The sequence below is a fragment of the Nycticebus coucang genome, chromosome 8 (genome assembly GCF_027406575.1).
Source record: "Nycticebus coucang isolate mNycCou1 chromosome 8, mNycCou1.pri, whole genome shotgun sequence".
In the NCBI taxonomy this organism is placed as follows: Eukaryota; Metazoa; Chordata; class Mammalia; order Primates; family Lorisidae; genus Nycticebus; species Nycticebus coucang.
The window spans coordinates 45,030,293-45,049,245 of NC_069787.1; the positions used below are offsets into that span (position 1 = coordinate 45,030,293).

Sequence of the window (18,953 nt, forward strand, 5' to 3'; positions counted from 1 at the left end):
ACTGGGGTAGTGTGAGGACTTGGAGTCCCTGGAGCCACAGACCAGGTGCTGTGTTAAAACCTCAACCAAGGTGATTGACTTGAAGGTGGGGCTTTGAGGTCATGAGGGCTTGAATTCAACCAGTGCCCTTCTAAGAGGACCCCAGAGAGAGTCTGTTTCTTTTGACCATTTTTTTTTTTTATTTTAAGTTGGTTTAGTTGTCCTAAGTAGAAATCAGTGGCAATAGATGAGCACATGAATCGCCAGGGCCTCTTAGCCAGGCACCACCTCACATCCCCCCTCACTCTTTCTTCCCCTCACTCTTCCTGCCCTGGTTCACACCCAAGTAGGGGTTGTTTTCTCCCTAATTGTTATCCATAGCAATTTTAAAAGTACAGTAAGCTACTCCCCTCACTTCAAAAGATGGCCGAGAGGCATACAGTGACCAGCTGGCACAGGCCCAGAGGTGGACCACCTGCTTGGGTAAAGAGAATCACAGCAGCCTGCTGTGCTGCTCAGCATTCAGTGGGCATCATGCTAGGCAGGCCACAGCCATCAAACCTGCAGGATGGCAGTGGATGTGGGTGGGGGTGAGAACAGCTGCCATGAACCCCACACATCCTCGCCATTACGGGGCTCTGGCTCTCCCTGCCCTGCTTGTGGGCTGTGGGCTGGCAGGAAGCCCCTGGGGATGGTCCCCTCAGGTGGAGGAGGGGCAGCACCTTGAGAACTTTGAACCCGAATCCTGATTGAATCCTGGATTAGACTAACATTTTTATTGGATTAGACTGGGTTTTGCTGGATTGACTGAATTTAGTGTTTCTGCTGCCAAGTGGGAATGAGAGCTCATTAAAGAAAGTACATGCAATTATTATTATTATTTAAGTGCAGCTGGACTCTCCCAGGCCCTACTTTAATTTGGCCAGAAGCCTGTCCTTGAATATGAACGCTGAGGCGAGCCAACCAGACTGGCACTTGGGCAAATGGGGTTTTTGTTTCTGTGGCTGGAATAACAAGGCCTCAGTTGTACCACCAAGATGCTATGCTGTGGTCTAGTCACAGGCACTGTCTGCTCGAGGGGTCCACTTATGTGTCATGAATGAAATGTCAGCACTATTCAAGTGCATTTTTAAATATGCTTTACTATTTCTATTCATTGTGAATACAGCCCCAATATCAGTTTGCTGGGTTTTGTATGAGTTGCGTGCGCTCGTGTGTGTGTGTGTGTGTGTGTGTGTGTGTGTGTGTGTGTGTGTGTGTGTGTGTGTGTCCGCGCGCATTGTGTGTCAAAGTACTGGTTAAGAGGTCAGGCTCTCTGATCAGACAGACCTGACTGGAGAACCAGCTCTGTCACTCACTAGCACTTCAGGCTTAAGCAACTTCTTAACCTTTGTAATGCTCAGCTTGTCATCTGGAAAGTGAGGTTCATTCATACTAACCTTCCTGGAGTGTCCTGAGAGCCAGGCTCCACCCACATTCACCATTCTCACCATTCCTGCCATACCCACATCCTGCCTTATGTGGGTCATCCTCTGCTCCCACTGTCCCTGGACCTAGATCCCATCTTTGCTTAATCTGTTCCCCTAGGGAAACTGACTCTGGGGGCTCCACCAGGGGCTCCTAGCCTGTTGGCCTCTGGGTGGGTTTGGTCCATGGCAGGTGCTGGCAGGGCTGAGGTTGGGGGATGAGGGGTGACTGTCTCTTCCTGCAGCTCCTCACTCAGGAGCCCAACCCTGTCCACATCTGTACCCACTTCATGGCACCTGCTCTCAGAGGACTCTAGTTTTTGGAGGCCAGGTTTGAACCCACCACTGCCCTCTCTTTGAGCCACAGGCACCACCTTCTCAAAGGACTCTAGTTCCCTCTCTGGACTCTTCAGGCCTCGGGTGGTGACAGCAGGCCCTGGGACAATTCTCTGGGGGTTAAGCATTCATTAAAGCTCTCTTTAACCTGTTCCAGGGAGCTGTAAATGTCCCTTTATCAACTCAGCACTGGAGACCTTTAGGGAGAATTCTTTTTTTCACCTAACCCTGATTGATAAGCTTCTGGATTTTTTTTATTATTAATATGAAGGTGCATACAATTATGTTACATTGTTTGTGTTTATAAGATAAAATCTAAGATATAGTTGCATCTTTCACCCAGAAAGTGTACCATATGCCCATGCATTGTACCGGGGATGGGAATTTACCAACCCGTCCTCGTCCCCCTTCTTGGATTTAATTAAGTTTTTCTCCTGTGTGGGCCTGTAGTTGTTAATCTACTCGGTTCAATTTAGTATTGAGGACATGGGGGGCTTGTTTTCTCATTCTTGTGATACTTCTTTAGGAGATTATTTTCCAGTTCCTCCAGGATTTTAACAAAAGATATGAAAGGTCTGTCTTCTATGGCTGCATACTATTCCATGTGTACATCTACCACAGTTTGTTAGTCTGTTCATGGTTGAAGGGCACTGGATTGTTTTCAGGCCTTTGCAGTTGTGAATTGAAGCTCCTGAATTATTAAGTGATGACTTTCTTAAGCTCACCTTTTAAAAAACTAAATTAGTTGTTTAACAGAGATTTTGTATTTCCACATCACGGTGGACTTGATATGCTGGTTTTAAGGAAAGCTTTAACCTTTCTTAATACACATTAAAACAAACACATACCTTTTAAAATCAAAGTGTTCACCGTGTTTTACCTAAGCTCACTGTTGGTACCGCGGTGCTTGTGTAATCCCAGAAAAGGACTGAGCTGCCGTATGTGAAGCTCTCAGCTCAGGGACACATACTTTCTGTCTCAGGACTGTCCTTAAAATTAGGACCCAAGTTGTCACATGGCAGCAATCCAGACATATGGCAAACCCACACCATGGAGGAACGTGTTTCCTTTTAAACTACCTATGCTTTTCACATCAAATACGACATATTATCCTGTGGATAACAAAGGATGAGTGCCTTCTGCTTCACAAGGACCATCTCTCCCCCATGCAGAAAGGGCAGGGAGTTCATTCCAAAACAGAAATGATCAACAGTCACCCCCAGTGCAAATATAAAGTCTTTCTGAAGTCCATCTTCGAATTATAAGCACTTTAAAAATAAACTTGGGAGAATCTTGCTGAGATTCTCATACCAAGAGGCTGAATAGTTAAGACAGAACATATTACTGGTTGTTAAAAAAGAATATGCCCAGAAATCTGTGTTTAACATCTTTTTTATTAAAATTTCAGATTAATATGAGGGTACAAACAATTAGGTTACAATGTTTGCGTTTGTTGTGTAAGGTCCCTGAGAATTGTGTCCTGCACCCAGGTGTGCTACATACCCTTACATTGTGCCCATGACATGGAAGCGCACCAACCTCCCTCCCGCCTTCTCCTTCCCCCCTCCCCTCTCTTTAAAAAAAAAAAATTTATGTGGCATTTATTTAAGCACAATTTTCTGTTTATTTTATTTTATTTTATTTTTTGAGATAGAGTCTCCCTTTGTTTCCCTGTCACAGCTCACAGCAACCTCAAATTCTTGGGCTTAAGCAATTCTCTTGCCTCCGCCTCCTGAGTAGCTGGGACTACATACAGGTGCCCGCCACACCTGGCTAGTATTTAGAGTTGACACCTTGCTCTTGCTCAGGCTGATCTCAAACTCCTGAGCTCAAGCAATCCGCCCACCTCAGCCTCCCGGAGTGCTAGGATTACAGGTGTATGCTACTGTGCTCAGCCTTGAGTTTTTCTCTTGTGTAGATAGATGTGTATTAGTTCACCTGCTGGCTTCATATTAGTATTGAGTACATTGGATACTTGCTTTTCCATTCTTGTGATATTTTACTAAGAAGAATGTATTTCAACTCCATCCAGGTTAATATAAAATATGTAAAGTCTCCACCTTTTATAGCTAAATAGTATTCTGCTCCTTTAGCCTCTGCATTCAACTTCTTAACTGGGTTGAGCTGGGTTCCCCTTCCTCTTGCCCCATCCCCACCCACCCTGAACACTTGCATACTCACCCTCACACCTACCTGCTCCCCACATCCACTCCAGTCTCCCCATCCCCATTACAGGGGTGGGAAGGCAGGTCCATCTCTGTACCCTTTAGCACCAGGGAACTTGCTGCCTTCTGCATAAATTGTCTCAGAACAAAGCAAGGTGGCCTGTGAGAGGATTTTGCCACATCTGCTGGAGCAGTGCCGCTTAGGATCAAGCAAGACTGATGACCAAACTTATTTTTAAACTTTTTTTCTTGCTATTTAAGTCACAGCAGATGATGAGCAGCACTGAGATGCACAGGGGGGTGCCCTGTGTGAGGGAGCAACTTCAGCTTGGTTATAGGAAAATGGAAGGGAAAATGCCTTCGGAGAAAAGAATCCCTATTTAACAAATGGTGCTGGGAGAACTGGCTAGCAACCTGCAGAAAACTGAAACTGAACTCTCACCGCTAACAAAAATTGATTCTCACTGGATAAAACGTTTAAATTTAAGACGTGAAACTATAAAAATTCTTTTTTCCCTTCAAGCAGGGAAAACACTTGAAGATATTGGCCTGGGAAAATATTTTATGAGGAAGACCTCCCTGGCAATTGCAGTAACACCAAAATATATTACTGGGATTTGATCATGCTACCAAGCTTCTGTACAGCTAAGGGCCCCACAACTAAAGCAAACAGACAACCTTCAGAATGGGAGAACATTTTTGCATGTTATGCTTCCGACAAAGGTCTGATAACTAGGATCTACAGAGAATTCAAATTAATCAGTAACAAAAGAACAAACAACCCTATTTCTTTGTGGACAAGAGACTTGAACAGAAACTTTTCTGAAGATCACAGATGAAAGGCCAACAAACCTATGAAGAAATGCTCATCATCTTTAATCATCAGAGAAATGCAAATCAAAACCACTTTGAGATATCACCTAACTCTGGTAAGATTAGCCCACATCACAATGTCCCCAAACTGCAGATGCTGGTGTGGATATGAAAAGAAGGAACACCACTTCTACACTGCTGGTGGGATTGCAAACTAATACAACATTTATGGAAAGAAGTATGGAGAATCCTTAAGGAACTAAAAGTTGACCTTCCTGCAATTCCATTTCTAGATATCTACCCAGAAGAATAAAAATCATTTTACCACCAAGACATTTGCACCAGAATGTTTATTGCAGCTCAATTCATTATTGCCAGGTTGTGGAAGCAACCCAAATGCCCATAGATCCATGAATGGATTAACCAACTGTGGCATATTTATACGATGGAATAGCATTTAGCCATAAAATGATGGAGACTTCACATCTTTTATGTTTGCCTGGATAGAGCTGGAACACATTCTTCTTAGTAAAGTATCTCAAGAATGGAAAAAGTATCCAATGTACTCAACACTAGTATGAAGCCAATGTATAAACACATACTCCTAGGAATGATAAAACACAAATATTGTCTAGCAAGGGGGAAGGGAGAGGAGAGAAAGGGGAGGGCAAATGGCGGGAGGAGGGGGAGCATCGGATGGGATCTTGCCTAATGTACACAGTACAAGGGTATATTTCAAAATAACTAAGAGTAAATTATAAATGTCTTACCACAAAAAAGAAGTAAATGAGGTAACGGCTATGTTAATCAGTTTGATTTAAACAGTCCACATTTTATATGAAATCATCACATTGTGCTCTGTAAATGTATACAGTTATGATTTTAATTAAAAATTAAATTTAAAAATAAGGAAAGAAACATACTTTGGCCATCCAGAATTTTTTTATTTTTTATTTTGAAGCTAGCCTGTCTTCTGCCCAATGTCAGAACCTCCTAAGCTCTGATAGGATAAAGACAGTGGTGTGGGTGCACAAAGGCTGGGTAAAAACTCAGCAAAATTCCTGCAATCTTGGTGTCAGCTTTTCTCTGGCCCTGTCAGATCAAGGTAAAAGGACCTCAGACCCTTGAGTCCCCTGTGAAGTTCAAGTCCTACATCTGGTAAGGGTTGCTATAAATTCCCAGCGCTTATCCTCCCCTCAGTGTCCCCTGCCCCTGGAATCCATAGTGCTGCTGCCTTCACCCCTTAGCAGCCCAGATGCAAAATATCAGCCTTCTGTTCTCAACTTGCCCCACAAATAGGGCAAAAGACAAAGGGGCATTTGCCGAAAGGCCCAGACCATTTATTTCAATGGTGAACCTTTAATCCATTCTAGTACCCAAAAAGACACACTAATTTTTCATATAAAATCCTTAGAAGAGAAATCTGTAGTTACATATAAGGCAAAAGTACCGATTTCTCATTTTAAACACTGGTTGTTTATTTCAATAACTAAAGCAGCATCAAAAACATTCTGAATCCAAGTTTCCCATGCACTAAATTTTTCCAGCCAAGTCCAGCATGAAGGCACCTTCCCTTTGTGGGCAAAACGCAGCAGAAGAACAGTTACAAACCACCACCACCATGGATGCGAGAGTAGGGTCTCTCCTGAGTGCGAGAGTGAGAGATGAAGTTGTAGGCAGTCGCCAGGTTACGAACAAGATAGGTTCTGTAGGTTTGTTCTTAAGTTGAATTTGTATGTAAGTTGGAACAGGTACTTTTACCTATTGCCTATAACAGCCTCTGTTCTGATAAATTGTACATAAGTCAGATGTTTGTAACTCCGGGACTGACTGTACAGAAATCAAAATGACTAACTTCTGTAACTCACAAGTCAGGATTCACTGAGAAAAACCAAAGGGGTTGTAGAGGAACGGGAAGAAAAGCTTCCCATGATGGCCAGGCCTGGTGCTCAGCATTGTTTGATAATTTAATCTCATTTCTTGAAAACAGCTGATACATACACATAATTCAAAAAGTCAAATACTATTAGAAGGCTAGTAAGAAATAGCTTTCTCCTATTCATATCCCCCCACTCCAAGTCCTAACTCTTTTTTGTTGTTGTTTTTCTTGTAGTTGTCATTGTTGTTTGGGAGGCCTGGGCTGGGTTGGAACCTGCCACCCCTAGTGTATGTGGCTGGCGCCCTAGCTGCAGGGCTACAGGCGCCTAGCCTAACTCTTAGCAAATAGTTTTTATATCTACCACCACCTTTCTGAATAAAAGACTTACACTATTTAGTCCTGCTTTTTTTGTCCTAGACATTATCTCTCGCCTTGCTGCCACGGACAAGCAGGGTTTTAGTGACTACCTTCACCCCATCTACTTGCCCTCCTACATCTGCTTGATGTCATCATATCACATTTTTTGTTAAATCAGTATTCAATGAACATATTATTTTTACTAAGTAAACATTGGTCCAGCAGCTTCAAGAAAATATCGTATTTCCTTTCATATATGACTTTTTGTTTTCCCTGGAGTTAATCATCGACTTTTTTCCTTATTGCATAATTTATGTGCTCATCACTTATTTTCTCTACTGACTCTCCAGAAGAGATGTAAAGTTCCCCTCGGTTCTATCTGTATTTTGGAGATGTCCCTCCTGACCCTGCCCTTCCTCCTGTTCCAGTCTGAGCTGGCAGTAATCATCCTTGCTGCCCGGTGGTCATCCTGGGGCTTGACTCACTAAATCTTGAATTCCCTCTGCCTCTTTTCTGTGTTGAATCCATTTTCTGGTTCCTACAGCTTCCTCTTTCTTTGTTAATTCCCTTATTTGGGGAGTATCTCTACTAGCTTCCAGAGGCCACCCTTGAATTCAGTAGAGTTCTAGGCTGGAGAAATACTTTCCCCAGCATTTTGCAAGTACTGTTCCTTGATCTTCTATATTCTTATGTTTCTGAGATGATTAATGTCACTCTGACCCCTCACCCTCACGTGTGACCCTCTGATCTATTTTTCTTGCCCTCCCCAAAGAGGTTCTTAGGATCTACTCATTATCCTTAAAACATTTAAATCTCTTGAATATGTGCTTTAGGCAGCTCTCTCTCCCTTTTTGTTTGAAAATTCATTATGTGGGCACTTTGGGGCCTGTTCAGTCTGGAAAACCATATTCACTTGCTCAGGGATATTTTAGATTCTGGGGGACTACTGGACAGAGAAGACTGAGTGGGGGTGGAGTCTCACAGTGTCATTGCACTTTGTTTCTGTCCAGGGAGTCCCCTTCTCTCCCAGCTGTGCCTGCAGTCTCTGAAGTGGAAGCACCCTGGATCCACCCTGTTCAGAGGGTGAACTCCAGGCTCCTGCCTGGGAGGGGAAGGCTGGCATGGGGCTGGACGGGATCTAACTGCTCTTCAGATGGACTTGTAAAGTCTCCTTTCTTCAGCTCCCCCACTCACCCCTGCTTTCAGATACCAGTCCTCTGATTCCTGAGTATTTTTCTAGGTATCTGTGGCACGAATGGTTTTGTTTCTTGTTGGCCTCCCCCTCTGCAGGCTCCTAACAGCAGAGAAAATTTGAGCACTAATTTGACTTTACACCTTCTCTTAGTCCCCATAGGTGCATACCCTTATTATTATTTTAATGCAAGCCCCATAGGTAGTTGCCTGAATGCTCAGCGATCCATTCTCACAACCCTGTGATGCTGTGTTGGTTCTGTTACTCACTCCCCTTATGGAGGAAACAGAGCCCCGGAGTGAGCAGGTAATCTAAGTTAGGGCCTTGCCCTTGCCCCACCACTATGTAAGCACCCTTATAGGAGGGTCCCCACAAGGTGCTAGAGAAAGGTGCTCCCAGGGGCTCCTCTGGATGTCTGCCATTGGGGCTTCCGATGAAGATTTGTTACACATACATCTTCAAGGACAAGGAGTAGTGCCTTTGGGGGAGGGCTAAGGTTCACCAAAGCAGCAAACTTTGAGGCCACGTACTTCACAAGGTGTTTGGGTTTAAACATGACTTGAAGAAGGAAGTGTTCTGAAATTAGGGGTTTTCAAACTTACTTTATGTTGGAACAAAACGGGGAGCCTTTTGAAATCTAGATGTCCAGGGCAATTCCCCTCTCAAACCAATTAAATTAGAATCCCTAGGCAGGGGACCCAGGAGTGTATACTTTGTAAAGCTCCCCAGGTAAGTCCAATGTGCAGCTAAGGGTAAGAACTACCGTAGACTAGTACTTTGCAAACTGTATCGTGCTCCAGAATCAATGGGGGAATCTTGCTGAAATGCAAATTCTGGGTCACAAAGTACTATGGTTTGAATGCTGGTGTGCCCCCAGATTTGTACTTGGAACCTAATCACCACTGTGATAGTAGTAAGAGGTGGGGTTTTTAGGAGGCACTTAGGTCATGAGGGATTGGTTCCCTTATAAAAGAGGCTTGAGGGAGCCCTCTGCCCTTTCCACCCTATATGGATACAGCGAGGTGCTATGAGGAAGGGGTCCTCACTAAATACTGAATTTGCCAGCAGCTTGATCTTGCACTTCCCAGCCTCCAGAAATGTGAGCAATAAATTTCTATTGTTCATAAATAAACCAGTGCAAGGAGTTTTGTTACTGCAGCCCAAACAGACTAAGACACTAGGTCTATCCAGCTCCCAGGTAGTACGGCTAACCCAGGAACACACTGCATGTGTCAGGGTCATAGATGACCCTGTGTAGGTGTAACTGAAGGACATTCTCTCCTGGCAGGCAGCATCCAAGCTTGGCACTGAGTTGTGAATGTCAAGTTAATGGCTAACTTCATTTTCATAATTACTATAAAATACATGTGTTTCAAAAAGAGATATACCCTGTTTCCCCGAAAATAAGACATTCTCCAAAAATAAGACATACTTACAGGAAAGATAAGACGTCCCCTGAAAATAAAACCTAGCCCATCTTTGGGAGCACCTTAAAATAAGACACTGTCTTATTTTCAGGGAAACAAGGTAGTTTTATAACAGAGTTTTTCTAAACAATGTAAGGAGCTGGCGCGGTAGCTTACTCCTGTAATCCTAGCACTTGGGAAGCCGAGGCAGGTGGATTGCTTGAGCTCATAGGTTCAAGACTAGCCTGAGCCAGAGCAAGACCCTGGTTATAAAAACAGTCGGGCATTGTGGCGGGCTCCTGTTGCGCCAGCTACTTGGGAGGCTGAGGCAAGAGAATCACTTGAGCCCAAGAGTTTGAGGTGGCTGTGAGCTATGACACTACAGCACTCTACCATGGGTGACAAAGTGAGACTTTGTTTCAAAAAATAAATAAATAAATACACAATGTAAGGAGACCATTAGCAAACACTTTTATGCTTTCAAAAAGTGTAGATGTTACTGAAGATTTCATAAGGGAATTGGGGGTGATCGGCTTCCACCTCATGTCAGGTTTAGAGCCTAAACAATCAACTGAGCACCACAGGCATCCCTGACAGAAGAATATCCAGGGGGCGACAGTGCCTCTCTGCGGTTTTATGCCCACTCAACTCTTCCAGCCACTTTTCCCTACTGAGTCCCCTTCAAGAGCAACACAAAACACCACCCCTTGGATAAAAAAGGATAACTTACTCTCTCCCTTGGAAGCACCTCCTCCTTGATGTTCTAAATATAGATCAATTTCTGTTTCCAAACAGAAACAGTACTGGTTCTTAGAGGAATTTTGATAAGTTAAATATCTCTACTTCATTAGGCCATGAGAAGAAATCTTGGTTTATAAAAATAATTATGTTTTGTGCATTTCTATATGATAAAGAATTCTAGATGCACCCCAAGGGATCCAAGCATTCAGGGAACTTAGGTACTATAAAACGACCCTTATTTATTTCTGCCACATTCCTTCAATCCTCACCTGGCCTCTCATAGTCTCTCTGCTTTTCTCCACTAACAGACACTGGTCTCACATATCAGAGAGAAAAAATAGTTCTAGAGGAAATCTGTATTGTCCTTATTTCACACATTGAGTTTTATAATTCATCTAAAAGAGAATTTTTAGAACAAGATTTGCATATAAAAAGGGAACATGCCTTCCCTAAATAGACATCTGCTACTCTTGCTGCAATGCTGAGTAGAGAGAAAAAAGGCCAGTCGGGTCCAAGTGCATTTCTCAAATTTGCTAAGGGCATCATGGTCTCAAGACTGTTAGGCAAAAGTGATTTTAGAGAAAGCTCTGCAAGGAAAGGAATTTAAACCACACCCCCCAAAAATCTCCTCTTTGTTACTGCAGAAATCCACCTAGAGGTTATTGCAAGAAACATGCATATTCCTAAAACATCTGCAGATTTTATGTCTGTTCATTTCCTGGTCATAAAATACCACCTGCCCTGATGTCCACCACTGCCTCAAATACCAAACCAATGCCATCTTGTGAGGTAGACAGCAGCAGGTTTGGGGTCTGCAGGTCTCCACGTGCACACACCAAAGCTGTTTAGGATGTCAAGAAAATCAGTCATTCACACAGCTACTCTGCTCATGTGTGACAGGCTGACTTTAAATATTTGCCACTCTAACCTGCTGATGTGAGGGAAGGGAAGCTGGTAGAATAGATAGGGGAAGAAAATTTACAGAAACCCTAATTGACCAGGTTTGCTGGTGGAACATTACTGCAGTAGCTCTGCGGCAGGAGGCACCGTGAACATTTTCAGACCTGACAATGGGAAAGTTGTCAAGGAGCAAAGGTCCAGCAAAAGAGACAATTAATACCTCCCTTTTCATTTTATGGACAGCATCTGTCTCACTGTCTTAGAAAAAAATGATTTGCAAACTAATTTTCCCATTTTCTTTTTTCTGAAATGTCCCTCTTTTACCATGCCCTTTGCTGAATCTCTGTTCAGTCTGGAGAATATCTGAATAAACTAAATTTCCTGAATGTTTCAAATATCTGCAATTACATTAAGTCTTTCTCTTGCAATTCAGGATAACCCAGTGAAATAACCAAGGTGTATTTTTTTTCTTGAAGGATGCAATTTGTATACTAATAAAGATTCTCTTGAGCAATGAAACCCAGAATTGAGAAAGAAAACAGCACATCTATTCTACCTGAAAGTGTGTGGACCAAGCCAACCTTTCAGGAGAATAGTTTGACCCCTTGAAAAGTGTGACATTCTTTGAGTTGGCAATTTCATTGCTACCCATTTGCCCTAATAAAATAATCACTGTGTATCGGAGATTACTGCATTCTGCTGTTCATAATTTATAACAAAAATCGAGGAGCAACCCAAATGTCAAAAGGCTAGTAATTAGTTAAATTATGACCAACGCACACAATAAAATATTCTGCAGTCACTAAAAACAGTTGCAGAAAAAAATTGATATGGGGAAATAGTTATAATGTATTAAATTTTAAAAGATCATAAAGCACAATGTACATTGTGCTAGTTTTACATTTATTTTAATGTTAATTTTAATTTATTATGAATTATATGCTTAGAAAAAATAACTAGAAAGATTTTCAACATAGAGTATATGGATGAGGGTGGCTGAGATGATAGGAAATTTATAGTTTTCTCTATGTATGTATTCTCCTGCTATTTTCCTGATATAATGCATCACTTACAGTCAGAAAAATAAGAATAAATCCAAAACAAAGAATCAAATGTGTTATCAAAGTACTATGTATTGTTACATTTTACAAGATGCGACAAATCAGTTTAAAACGCAGGTGCAAGATCCAACTTTGCACGCCAAAGTCAATGACTTTGACGTCCTCCATGCCTTCCAGTCACACCGTGAGCTGCCTCCAGTTTGGGCTGAACTGAAATGATGGTGTTTTAAATGGAAGGAGATGAAAAGGATCCCTTAACCAAGGCCTTTCAAGGAGGAGACCGGCGCTCTCGCGCTTAAGGAATAACGAGTAATGGGTGAAGATGCAGATTCTGGAGCCAGACTGTCTTGAGTTCAAGGTCTCCTAATAGCTGGGCGAGTTAACATCTCTGTGCCTCACTTCCTCGTGCGGAAATTGAAGATGCTAATAGCACCCACTTCCCAGGATTGTTGCTGACGGCCGCCTGAGTGAGACTGAGGACAACGCCGAGAGTGGCGCCTGGGCCCAGAGCAGTCGCAAGGTGAGTGGGGCTCCCGGGAGACACAGCGCATGGCCCTCCCGCCGCGGCGCACGCAGGGCCCGGGGAAACGCACACGCGCTCGGGACAGGCGCCCGCGGGCCCTGGCTCCCGGCGCAAACAATGCGCGCGGACCCGCCCACGCTCTCCACGCGCGCGGACCCTCCCCACGTGCGCGCACGCGCCGACACACTCCCCCCACCCCCAGCGCGCGGCCGGCCTGCGCGGCGCCCCAGGCCCGTCCTGAGAGTTTTGTGTTCTGACTTACCCCACACCCGGCAACCGGCAGGGAGAAAAGGAAAATAGATCAGTCCCAACGACATAAAACAAGCCTTCCCACAGTCTGCCGCCTCAAACAGCCGCCGGGTTCCCAAGGCTCTGTCACGGTCGCTACCGGTCTGAGAGAAGCCAGAGACGAAGGTCGGAGAGGACAAAAGGCAGCACTGAGGAAGAAGGGGAGGAGACGAGGGACGGGTTAACAGAGGCGGAGAGACCAAAGTGACCCCGTGGGCTTCTTCCCGCCCCACGCCTCCCGGGACACCCGCCCGGGTCCCCTGCGCGGCCTCCGCTGGGCCGTCGCGCCCGCCCAGTTGGTGCGTGAGAAGGTGGGTGCTAGAGACCCCGCTGGGCCACCTAACAGAGCAGCTGCATCGCTGGTCCGCAGCCACGCCCGCGGGGACAGCAGTGCCAGCGCCACACGCCACTTCCCTCCTCCCCAGGGACAGCAAGGTCAGTCCCGGGCGCCTTCTCCTTGGTCCAGGTCTCACCTGGGTGCTTCAGGAAGGCTCCTTTGGAAGAACAGTGAATTCGCCATTTAGAACAAACACAAAATTGATAATCGTTTTTGTTTCTTATGATGGAAACATCAGGCACACGCACACAAAAAATTACAACGATTTTGTAGAGGCTCAAGACTGCTTCCTCTCAGCAACCCAGAGCTCCTCAAAGGAAAAATGAAAATAATCTCTATAAAGTTTTGTCTTATGTGTCTTACTGAATTCATCTTAAAATCTGGAATGCTAAAACTCCATTGGGGATTTTAGTTTGCGTTAAGTGAATTTGACCAATAGGACAGACTTTGAAAAATGTTAAATGTTAAAATTAGTGGGAATGTTAAAAGCCCACTAAGTATTTTGTGGCTATTGGACCTGTGTTGGAAGCACGTTCCTTACCCTTTTTCTTCTTAGTGTCCCCACCCCCTGCACGGTAGTCTTACAATAATATGGTCTTCCTCTGGAGCTGATGTGAAACCATTCCCCTTTTGGCAAAACTTTTATTTGCATTTCCCTTGTGCTTCCAACAGGTCTGTATATGAACAACATGCCTCATTTTTGGCACAATGGTCTCATTAATTATGTCAGTAGAGAACTGGCACTGGGGCTCCTCACTGCCTGGTAGTTCCTCTTTCCTCCCTGCTGGCTTTGCTGTCTCTGAACCACCAACCAACCATGTGCAGCCCTGGTTTTTCTTCTGCCTTCCCTGTTCTCCTCCTCACTTACATTCCCCATGCCCTAGTCTGCTCACTTACCAATTCTGCACAGAATAGAACATGAAGTTTCAGAAGAATGGCACAGTAGAACTCTATTATTGTTGTTATTTTTATTAATAATCTGGCTGAAATCAATAGATTTCCTGGGCCTCTATCTCAGGTCCTTCTGGCTCTCTTTGATAAGCTTTTGATGGTTGATGATGATAACAATGGTAACCACTTACTGAGTCCCTACACATACCTATCAGGCCTTGGACTTTAAAAAAATGGAGGGGCGATTAACTCATTTAGTCCCTAAGGCAACCCTAGAGGCAGCTACCATTATGAATACCAAAGAACAGATGAGAAAGCCAACAGGTTCAGGGAGTTGAAATCATAGGACCAGGACTGGCAGGACCAGGGACTTTTAATGTCTGCTGTTACCACTGCATGCCAGGACAGGAGTTGGCCCCCTCTTTCACAGCATGAAGCAATGCTAGTGATAAGTGGCTGGGGACTTGGAGCTGTGAAACTCAGGAAAAGCACTTCAAAAAGTAAAATAGTAAGTAGTACAATGGCCAACCAAAATGTCAGGAAAGCCATCTTGGAGAGGGTCAAATCATTGTCAAAATAAAACTGAAAAAATCCCTGATTGTATATTTCGTTTTCCCAAGTTTGCAGTAAAATTCTGAGATCCCAGCTAGTAACTTTCCTTTCAGACCTAACCCATCTTCCCCAGTGACTAGGTAAGCAGGGCACAAGCAGTCGTATTCTCAGGTATTACTCCTAATTTTAGTTTTACACCACTAGTCAGACTACCACATTCCCTTCCCAGCTGCCTGTGGTATCTGGTACCCAGGGAATGAAACTTTTAAGACTTTAGGGCTCACCTCCCACCCCCTGAGGATTTACGGTGGCTGCCATACTAAATAACTCAGTGGTCATTACGAGGCCCTTGACTAATATGAGGGCTCAGCCATTATTCAAAACATTTATTAAGTGTCAACTTTATACCAGGCACTAGGCCCAGGCGCTGCAGATAAATAAATGTGGTTTCCATTCTAATTTTACTTAAAATTAGGGTTTTAAGACAAATTATAACAGCTGACTCACGGGGCAGATAGAAACCAGGGATGCAGGATGATTCATATTACGTTAAAGAAAGTTAATAGCAGAAAGGAGCCAAATGCAGCCCCAGAAGAGAAAAAGGAGACCTTAGTGATGGGATTTGTCTTTGGTCACCAAAAATGAAGAGATCATCTCAGGAATACATAGGACAGGTTCCTGGTCCACAACACAGGGCAAGGTAAATGGCTTATCACAGCAGCTAACTTACATTATTTTTTGGAGTTACCAAAACAACTCATGTTGATTTGAGAAACTCGAATCCTATAGAAATATTAAAAAAGTAACAATAGCCTTTTCCCAGTTCTCTATCCCACAATCATACTCTAGGGATAAGGTCTGTGAATGGTTTAGTGTTGAATCAAAGAAGTGAATGCTTTCTTCCTGAAAGCATTCCTTCCCCATGGGGTAGGAATGCCTGGTCCTTGACTTCCACTATCTGCACTATAAGTAAAGCCTAAGATGGATACTATTGGCCTGTTACTATCCAGGACTCAGTGACAGTCACCAGGCAAGCCACTATCTCATCCTCAGAATAGGGCATGACAGACTCTGGTTAGAGGCCAAGTGTGTTCATCTGGTTGCTGCCACAGTCAAGCTTTAGCCAGCACTGATGTCTCTATGTTAAATTAATTTATCAATTAGTAATGCACAGAACCTTGGGTAATGGAACCAGAACATTTTAGGGGATGGGGAGAAACTTAGGCTGAAAAGTCAATGCCTCTTTTGAGGCATGGTGTTAAAGGCACTGGGCAGCTGGCATTCTGGAAGGAGTTTGAAAAGGAAAGAAGGGACCAGGTCTCCAGAGACAGGTGAGGTTCAGGATATACACTTTATGTACTTTACAATTTTGCCTTGGAACAAATGCAGAAATCATTATAATATGAAGTTCGATTTGGGTTAATTTTGATTAATTTATGTCAGCACAGATTTATCAGAGGACTCCACAGACTCTGCCCTAAACATTGACCTTGAAGGCTAGAGTGAGGAGGAGTGGCCACAACTGCAACAGGCCCCTTGACATCCATTCTGCCCTGCGTGGTCCCTCACAGCAGGAGACTGCATGTCCCAGCCTCCCTTGTTCAGGATGGCCACATGACCAGACTCCACTCCAGGGTAATGCGAGTGCAAAGGATATGTTTCTATGGAGTGCCCTTATTTCAGGCTGGCTTCCCCAGAAACAGTGCCGCAGAGATTTGAGTGTAAGTTATTTATTTGGGAAGTGATTCCAGGAAACATCAGTAGGGGAGGGGGAATATGTTAGTGTGAGTCTTCTGAGTAGTAGGGGATTAAATTTGCAAGGATTTTATTTAGGGGAACTGTCAATCTGAGGACAAATGAGGAGAGAGCCACCAGACCAGGAGCCAAGTCTGACCCTGAGCGAAAGAGACAGGGAGGGAAAGTCTCAGACTGCCAGGTAGTGTATGGAAGGGTCGGCAAAGCCGTCAGGGAACGCTTGAGTCAAAGCCAGCATCAGAGGAGTCTGGCTTTGCCTGACAGTTACCTACATTCAAATGAAGTCCCTGTTTCGTTCAGTTGTTGACTGAGAGCAGCCTCTGGGAAGCATGACCTGGGGTTTCTCGGTGCAGCAGTGGTGGGGCTCTTCGTTAACTATTATTTCTTCTAATTGGAGGCAGGACTGTTAAGCACATTTGCACGGCCACCACCAGAAGTGAGAGTGGAGAGAGAGGAAAGTCATTATGGAGGGCATTGGTGAGCAGTTTACCACTGTGGGCAATGGAGCCCCTACCCTGCTAGACCTCTGGGAGGCTACAGAACCCTCATCACTTAAGGGGTATGGAAGATGGGACACAAACTCTCATCCTTTGGAAACCACTGATTTGTTGGCCTTCGCTATAGCAACTCAGCTAGTATTATAACTAGTGCAGGGTTCAACATCATGTGTGAATGTGCTAAAGCTGTGTACAGTACCAGTCTGTGGTCTGTTAGGAACCAGGCTGCCCAGCATCACCAGCTGAGTTCCACCTTCTGTCCTACCCCATTACCACCCCAATCTGTGGAAAAATTGTTTTCCATGAAACCAGTCCTTGGTGCTGCAAAGGTGGGGACTGCTGTCTAGAGGCAGGTTTTAAACTTCATTTTGAGAGAGCATTTCTAATTGCCTCTCCCTGGAACGTTTTTACAAGACCTGCTAACAAAATCAATGTATAACTGATTTGGGTTATGTTTCCTCTCTCTCCACACTCCTCTCCCCCTTCCTGCTTCCTTACCTGCTAGAGAATCAGAAATGTGTAACATTCCCCCAAAATGAGGAACACAGAGCAACATATTCTGGGTAAAACTAGAGAGAACAATCCATTCCCACCTCCCTCCCCTCCAGAGACATACTGTGAAGTCTCTGATTATAACCATTTCTCCTATTTACAACTCTGTGTGAAAATTTATGACCAAACAAAACAAAAGACTAGAAGGAAATACACCAAAGCAATAACTGGCTATAGTAAGGTGGTAGAATTATGAATATTTTTCCTTTATTTCATTTAACAATTTTCCATAATTAAATGTTTTACCCCTTTAATTTAAATGTGCATATTAAACCATTTTTTTTTTACTTTTCTGTATGCTCAAAATTTTCCATAATAAAAATAATGTTTTTAAACATCAGAGCAAATGTTTCTCTTATTTTTCTATATTATTCAGCTCAAGTGGCTATAACAAAACACCATAAAGCAGGTAGGATTCATTTTTTTAATTTTTTTTTTTTTTGTGTGTGTGGTTTTTGGCCGGGGCTGGGTTTGAACCCGCCACCTCCATCATATGGGACCGGGGCCCTACTCCTTGAGCCACAGGTGCCGCCCAAGCAGGTAGGATTTAAACAACAGAAATTTATTTCTCACAGTTCTGGAGCTGAGGAGTACAAGATCAAGATGTCAGCAGATTCAGTGTCTTGTGAGGGCTCGCCCTCTGTTCCAAGATGGCTGACTTCTGGCTGTAACCTCACATGGCAGAATTTTCTCCACGGGTTCTTTTACAAAGGCACTAATTCCATTCATGAGGGCTTTGCCCTCATGAGCAAATCACATACCAAAGGCTCTATCTCCTAATGCCATCACATTGTGGGTTAGGATGTTAGCATATGAAGTTTGGGAGGACACAAACATTCGGTCTGTAACACCTTCTCAACTTTCCACCTTTGCTACCTTAATATCCTCTACTCCCTGGTCTTCTCTTCATTCCCTAATTGTCCCTGCCACCAAAACACAAAAGATACCATCATCTGCAGATCACTGATGGGTTTTCTAGTTCACTTGTGGCCATGGTGCAGCCTTGGCTCTTCCTGGCTGATTCCCTGGCCCTAAAGGGTGATGGTGGTGGAATCTCTTCTAAGGGTATGCTCACAAATGAAATCTGATCTGGTTTATACTCAGTACTCTGAAAAAATGCCACTGCCTACAGCAGAAACCAGCTAGTCATCAAATGTATGTCATCTTATCTCTGGGATCACAGCAGGCCCACATTCCCCAGGTTCCCTTGCAGTTCACCATGTCCATGTGACAACTGCTGCCAATGGAGCATGAGTGGAAGTA

General features: G+C 44.0%; 1 protein-coding gene across 1 annotated transcript; it reads left to right on the forward strand.

The window, feature by feature from the left end:
• Positions 1-402: 402 nt before the first annotated feature.
• Positions 403-17,285, forward strand: LOC128591319 (uncharacterized). Its single transcript, XM_053598817.1, has 6 exons — positions 403-462; positions 5,859-5,917; positions 12,740-12,815; positions 13,295-13,541; positions 16,137-16,217; positions 17,043-17,285. Exons 1-6 carry the CDS (start codon positions 403-405, stop codon positions 17,120-17,122), a joined length of 603 nt encoding a protein of 200 aa, XP_053454792.1. The 3' UTR covers positions 17,123-17,285.
• Positions 17,286-18,953: the final 1,668 nt, after the last annotated feature.